At 40.4% G+C, this 7,946-nt stretch overlaps 1 protein-coding gene across 1 annotated transcript; it reads left to right on the top strand.

Moving 5' to 3' along the window:
• Window positions 1-5,175: 5,175 nt before the first annotated feature.
• On the top strand, window positions 5,176-7,422 carry tril (TLR4 interactor with leucine-rich repeats). The gene has a single exon (XM_052016975.1). The coding sequence runs from the start codon at window positions 5,176-5,178 to the stop codon at window positions 7,420-7,422; it is 2,247 nt and encodes a 748-aa protein (XP_051872935.1).
• The last annotated feature ends 524 nt before the right edge of the window (window positions 7,423-7,946 follow it).

Below are 7,946 nucleotides of genomic sequence, written 5' to 3'. Positions count from 1 at the left end.
AGCATTGTTACTTTTCTCCCTGGTCTGACAGTCCAGCCCTGAAAAGAATCCAAAAAAAAAGACATATGAATCCTTGCTCCTCAGTTCCTTACCATTGCTACATCCTTAAGTGCACAATGTAAGACATTGGCCTGGAAAATACAGTCAGCAGTGATCTGCCTTTACTTGCCACTGACTTAAAAAAGAAAGTTCAGACTTACTGACTGCAATAACTCGTAAGGAAACTTGTGTTCTGTAGTCAGTCTATACCTCATGGGAAGGTCTCGTATCACGCCTTAGCCATCTAATGAGGCCAGAATAAATTCTGCCAACAAAAGAGTTGAGAAATGTTTTGATGCCTGGCAGTAAGGAAGGGTTTTATTTGATTAAATTTTTTAAAAAACATAAAAAGCTTAAAGCACTTGAGAGTCTTTCGATAAGATCAAACAATTTAAAAAAATCTGAACTAACTAAAATATAGCAGCTCCTCTCGATTATAAGTGGTGGGGAATCACTGCAACTTTCTGCTCACATACTGAACTCTGTGACAATTCCTACATTAGAGATTATTCCAGAAAACAACTACATACAGCTGACTAAAATTTAGTGACTTTCATAGTTATGCAAAAATCCACCAGTAATTTACGATATTACTGTTTTATACCTTGTCATTCCTACACACTCTGTCTTACTTCATTGCACATCTAAATTTCAGGGATTATTATAAGACAAAACTAGGCATAATATTCAATCTATATTATTTAGGTAAGAGCTCAAAACCATTCAGAAATCAAGTTTGGCAGATCTTATGGATCCAATTAGCACACATGGGAAACATTTTCAAGTAGGATTTTACTTTGTCTCTCAGGGAGGCTAGTCATCCTGTGAGCTGATTCTGTGGGGTGCCCTGGGCCAAATATCTGAGAATTGTCTGAGGATCACAGTTACTATTAACCATAAAACGCTGCTCCTTCTCTTGGATAAGTACAGAGGTAACTTGGAGGAGAGGAGGAGGATCAGAAGATCTTCCCTCTAAGGTAGTCAGCTGTCAAAGGCAATTCTTTCCAGGGTTTGAATTTCAACTATTTTAGGAAGGTGCGTAATTTCCTATTGATTTTTGGTCAAACTATTGCTTAAAATGCACCCTTTCCTTAGGAGCATTTAAAGATTGTGTTTGTGTTAGTTATTGGATCTTTTGATCACCTAGATTGAATTGAGGCAAACCGGTGATTGTTTTTGGATATACAGGAGGCCAGGTAAGCTTTTCCTCTGCCGACTTATGGAACAAGAAGGGTTAATGTCCCTGGCTCTGGACTGCTGGTATTGTAACTCCACCCTCAGAGAGAGTCAAACCTCTCTAGCTATGTTTTGCTGGTAATTCTACTACTCCCTCTGAGAGGGGTGAGCTTGTCTGTACAAGCAGACTAACGGTAAGTTTCCATTTAATACTACCTGTTTCCTTGAGAGTGTCAGCTGAGAAACAATAGCTTTCTTTGCTGGGAAAAAAAACCAAAATAGTTTCATGTTTGCTCCGTGCTGACTCTTCAATATCCTTTTTTCCCCTCACCTGTTTTCATTTAAATCACTGCTGCTGTTACTTGGCCACTTTCAACTTCCAGCTCTTTATCTCTGCTGCATCAGACTGTGCTGTCTAATGAATCGCTGTAACAGAGGAGGCTACCAACCCATGAATGGTATCACTATTTCGTAAGCCATCATACTCTTCCTTATTTTGCATCCGTGAATATTTTGATCTAATGACTCCTTTGGCGCATCACTTCCAATGGTATCTATATGCCTGGGTTCACTTGCACCAGGATTCTCAAAACAAAAATTATTTTCTCAGTTTTTGATTCAGATGTGTAATCTCCAAAATTGTTTCAATTTAATGCCGGCATCTCACCCCTGATGAAAGACACTATGTTGTCTTTGCCTAAGTTGAAACCTCACCTTCCATTTAATAACCTGGTCCATGGCTTACTTCTCTCTCTCAGGTCATTAATTGTACATCTGTTCCTATTTTGATGGCATTTTTGAGTTTAGTTTCTCATTTAAAACTGGGCTGGTCTTTGAATGAACTGTTGCTCCTTTGTTATGGTCTGTCTGCTTTTGTGATGGTTGCTGCTAAAGTTGTTTATGCTCTTGATGAATTTCTATTTCCAACTGTGCCTAAGTTTTGGATGCTGAAGTACATTAAACCATTAGGGAGAATGTAATTAATGAGAATACAACTATTATTTTGTTTACCTTGCATTTTTACTTCTAGAAGGTGCATTGCCTACTCTCTCTATATAATCCCAATCTCTGTTAACTCTCACCATGTTTTCTTCATCCATTATACCAACTCCAGCCTCAATTTTAATATACTCATTCTTGCTTCAAATCCTGCCATGATCCCACACCTCCCTAGCTCTGTAACCTTAGACAGCTCTGCAAGATATCTGCACTCTTCCTAATTTGTTTTTTTTTTGAGCATCATTTGTTTTTTTTTTAGTTGGGCAGGCATGGTAATGTAGCGGTTAGCGTAACGCTATAACAGTGCCAGCGACCCGGGTTCAATTCCGGCCACTGTCTGTAAGGAGTTTGTACATTCTTCCTGTGTTTGCGTGGGTTTCCTCTGGGTGCTCTGGTTTCCTCCTACATTCCAAAGATGTACGGGTTAGGAAGTTGTGGGCATGCTATGTTGGTGCCGGAAGTGTGGCGACACTTGCGGGCTGTCCCCAGAACACTCTACGCAGAAGATGCATTTCACTGTGTGTTTCGATGTACATGTGACTAATAAAGATACCTTATCTTATCTTATTTTAGTCACTCCATCACTGGTGGCCTCCCCTACAACTTTTCTCACACTCTGGAATTCCCTTCTTAAGCATCTCTCCCTCTTTCACCTTTCCTCCCTTTTAAACACGTTTTAAATCTTACCTCTTTGACCCAATTTTTAGTCTCCAGCCCTACTATCTCTTTGTGTTGTTTGGTGTCGAACCTGTTGTCACTCCTGTCAAGTCCTTTGGGACATTTTTGCTGCTTTAAATATGTTATACTTTTACAAGTTATTGTGGGCTTCCTGTGCTTTAATAGTAAGGAAATATTTTAAAAATTCTGGAGATGCCAGTGAATTCGAGTGGGGGTGGGAGGGCAGCATGTATGTGTACAAGAACCATCATGTGCACAAGCATTTGTTTAAGTGTGTTCTTAATTTGCATCTGCAAAAATCATTAAATTTATATTCTTGTGCTCAGACCTGTGAGATCCAATCTCTAACTGCAATGGGCATGTACACATTAGATTAACTGGTCCTGAAATGTATTTAAGGCTCAAATCAAACTATCGTTGAATGGCTCAGTGGACTATCCTTTTAAACTTCCTTGCAAGAAGCAAATGCTGCCTGAGTTCTTTGCTTTTTGTAGCTCCACCCCAGTAGTCAATCTGTGTTTGCAGCCGTTAACCCTTGAACAGGCATGCTCTTACAATGCTGAACACCATGCAGTGATACGTGCAAAACTTCTGTTCATTATTAATGTTGATATTTTGGCAAGTGTTCAAATGCACAGAGTTGCTCTTTACAAAGTCCTTGCATTGAATGTCCTTGGTTGACTTAGGAAAGCACAATGACATCACAAGATTCGTACTGCTCTTTCAGCTAAATTCCACTTTAACAATTACCAGAAAACTTAAACAAAGTTCAAGTCTAAGCTAATGAGTAATTTTAAACATTTATTCTGCTTAATATGTGAGAAATATTGTGTTCAGCATATTATTACGTAACCATAATCTGTAAAATAGCAACAGAAATACCCATTTTCCTAAAGTGCCTTTATGAGAAAGCTGGATTGGGAACTACCATTTATATCTAGGCTTTGCTAAGTATTTCCTTAAATTCCTCTTTGGACAGTCCCACCTATCCTAGTCTAACTGAAGTCAGTTGTTAGCTCAGCCAAACCATTCACAACAGGAATGTAATTAATTGCTACTTGCCAGATTCAGCAACAATGAAGTTGAACATCCAGATGGATACATTTGCTAGCAAAAGCTTACAGATAGACATCTTTATAAACAGGCACTATTAAATGCAATAACTTTCCTGGAGATTGTTTATTGCAGTGTAAACTGTGAAATCAGTCAAATGTGAATTAGTGGGGGAATGGCATTTGGTTGGAATTTGCAGTGGAATTATGAAAAACAGGTAAATCCAGATAATCCACATTTAAGGATACCAGTTCTGTTTGTTACTTGGTAAAACAATGTTAATGTCTGGAAGATTCTCCTTAACCATATTTTACCAACTTATTGCAGAGTAGTTTAACTATCAGTTCCCTTTTTAATGGCTTCTACTATCTAATTTGATATTAAAATTGTGATTATAAAGTCTTAATTATTATCTTTCTAGATCTTTAACTAGAGATTCCTAAGGAGTATTAACTTTGATTGGAGCAGTGTATTACTTGTAAAGATTTCAAGAAAGGAGAGTTCAGATTTTTGAGTTCGAATTATGGATTGGGTTCCATCCAAAATTGGAACAATAGATCAGAGGAAATAATGGTCTTCACTACTTTCAAACGTATGAGTTAAGGTTTTAAAGAAAACATTTTAATGTGAAGCACATGAGTTTTATTCTAACTGAAGCACACTGTTGTGTGTTTGCAGATTCCTTGAAGCCACCGGCAGTGAAAGTGTCCTGGACAGTGTATCTCGATATTATACCACTCCCACTCCCTGCTCGACCTTTGCATAAACACATCTGCGTTTTTTGCTGAAGTCTCTTGAGGGAAATGCAGGGAAGTACAAATTTCCGGCTGTTTTCTTGGCATATATTTATGCATTTTCTAAATCTGTCCCTGTCCAAAGTTCCTTGTTTGTGTCTTGCTGCTTTCAGGACCGCGAGCCTCAACCATTAGGGGCACAGTTTTGATGCTGTCCTGTGGAGTAAGTGGTGGCAGCGATCTTTGCTGATGTTGGCCTCTTAGACAACCAGGGGGATTTAATTGTATTTCCAAATGAAGTCTGCAAAAGAAGTTAACTGGGAGATTTCATCCTCGTGCATGTATTTAGCAAGGCATTGATGCGAGGAGCTGTGTGTTTGCATCACCATTGTGTCTGCTGAACTGTTCAAACCAGGCAAAAGCCCTGCATGGAAGAGGGAATGCAAAGGATAATAAAATCCAAGGCAGCTGACCATTGGGGATGGAAAGCTTACGGATGGTCTGGCTGATGTTTCTGTGTTTGATCTGTTCCGCCAACACTTTCTGTCCTGAGCGATGTGACTGTCAGCATCAGCATCTGCTCTGTGCAAACCGAGGTCTCCGGGCTGTCCCAGAAGCCCGGCAAAATGCTGCGGAAGTCCTTACTTACAGCCTAGGGGGCAATTTTATCAGCAATATCTCGGACTTCGATTTCACCAGCTTTACCAGGTTGCTTCGATTGGACTTGCAATATAATAAGATTGAACGCATTCATCCAAAAACTTTTGAGAAACTTTCAAGACTGGAGGAGCTGTACTTGGGAAATAATATAATCTCAAGCATACCTGCCAACGCTTTCAATTATCTCCGGAGACTGAGGCTTTTAAATATGAATAACAATAGTTTGAAGAAGCTGAATCAAAATGTCTTTTCACACCTAGAAAATTTAGTTAAGTTAAGACTTGATGGAAACTCTTTGGAGACCTTGCAAGATGCAATCTTCAAACACTTGGGTAACCTTCTTTACTTGCAGTTAGAGTCAAACAAGATCCATGTAATCAGTGGGAGTACCTTTATAAATTTAAGGAAGCTTATATATTTAAACCTCGCCAAGAATAACCAGACTTCATTACACAACGGTGCTGTGTTTGTACACCTGAGCTCACTGACAACTTTGATCCTAGATGAAAATGATATCAAATACATTGGAAACCGAGTTTTCCAAATGCTACAGAAACTCTCTAGACTGTCTCTCAGCAAGAACAAAATTTCTCACATTGGTTCTGAAGCCTTTCGAGGCCTCCATGGGTTGAAGGAGCTGTTTATTGATGGTAACTTACTGAGAGAAATCCCAAATAAACTGCTGGACCCTCTGGTGAAGTTAGAACAATTAGATCTTAGTCACAACCAGATCACCAGTGTCCACCCACAGGCATTTAAACAGCTGACAGCTCTCAGGGTATTGAAGCTGAAAAGCAATCGTTTGACCTATTTACCTGGAGAAACCTTTGCGTTTACCAACTCTATATACAGCCTTGATCTGAGCAACAATAATTGGACGTGCAATTGCAGGCTCAAAGGCTTGAAGCGCTGGATGAATTTGGCACATGCTGAGGGCAGGCTACTCACTGTGTTTGTCCTGTGTAATAACCCCATCAGTTTGAACGGGAAGTATCTGGATTACTTGACGGATTCAGAGATGTGTTATTCTCATAAAGAGCAGTCGTTGTTAAACTTTTCCAAAGGCTCTGTGGTTGATGGAACCCTAAGTGCGGACCAAGTCAATGTTCAGTCAGACCAGGAGCGCATCCTGGATCCAGACAACATGCACACTGACAGAAATATAGGTGGGGAGCAGAAGCCATCCTCTCTACCTACTACAGTCACTAGCCTACTGCCTAAAAGTAAACATCTCATTCTACAGCCCATGCCGACCAAATCAGTTACAGGCAGCCCAAGTCAACGGGAAGCCCCAGTATCTCTGATCACAGCCAGGGAGACCTTGGAGATTTTAACTCCTTATACCACTTTCCCCATTTCCTCGAAATCGGAGCGGTATTATCTCCTAAAAGCCAAGGATAAAGTGCTGCAAAAGCCGCTGATAACAGACCCTTGCGAGTTCAATAAGCTCTACATTACCAACCTGACAGTGGAGGAGGTCACCTCATCCACCGCCACCATCAGATGGAAAGTGGCACATCCAGGCTTCAGGAATACTGTGCATTTCCGTGTGCTCTTTGACAGGTTTGGTCAATCGGTGACATTCCATCGCTTCATATATGTCAAGGATAAGTCGGAATGGGTCACGTTGAGAGAGCTGCGGGAGGAGACCCCTTATATCGTATGCCTAGAAAGTGTCATCGCAGAGCATGTGTGTCAGGTGGCATCTCGCGACCACTGCCTTGGTGTCCTTACCTTGCCTCTGAACAAAGGTCCTCTGGATGTGCAGCATTTCATTTTGATTCTGTCAGGCACCAATGCTTTCCTGGTTTTGCTGGGGCTCATCATCTGGATGTCCAAGGTGCTGAGAAAGCTGCAAAGGAAAAGAGCCCCAGTCAATGTGCGGCGGATGTACTCCACCCGCCGGCCACTGCGCTCCATGGGTTCTGGGGTCTCAGCGGGAGATTGTGCAGGATTCCAGACCAACAGATCGCGATCAGTCATGTATCAACTCAATGAGGCAGATCTGATGGACTTTCAGTCAGATCGACTCATGGACATTAATTTAAGGAGGGAAGATATCGGGCAACGGTATGGAGATTAGTGCTCATCATTAGAAAGTCATTACTCAAGGATGATTAAACTAAAAAAACAACATGATGTCCTGTTATTACTTTGACATGTTAATTCTGACTGGCAATGCATGATCTTAAGTACAGAGTGCTGCTGGGGTTACCCACAGCGTATTGTCCAACCAACATATGGTTTCAATAGTACCTTTAGGGTTGAAAAAGAAATTGCTTGACAAAAGATGATAATATTGTTTGACAATGTCTGTTACTTTTGAGTAAGAGTAAAGAAAGAATTTGCCACAATATTGTGTTTTCAATGACTTCAGAAAACATTCAAAGCCAATGTGAATTTTAAATGTTTATGGTCCTAATGTAAGGGAAACAGACAATTTATGCAGAAGGATGGTTTAAGTAACCAGATTTGTATTGTTGGTTGAGAAACAAATGTTGGCCTGGACACCAAAACTACACTGTTCGGCTTTGGAAAGGGATGTATGATATCTTTCCATTCACCCGAACAGATCGATGAAGCCTTCATTTAATACCTCATCTGAAT

Source organism: Pristis pectinata, chromosome 5 (assembly GCF_009764475.1).
Source record: "Pristis pectinata isolate sPriPec2 chromosome 5, sPriPec2.1.pri, whole genome shotgun sequence".
NCBI lineage: Eukaryota > Metazoa > Chordata > Chondrichthyes > Rhinopristiformes > Pristidae > Pristis > Pristis pectinata.
This window is presented reverse-complemented; position numbering and strand designations above follow the sequence as displayed.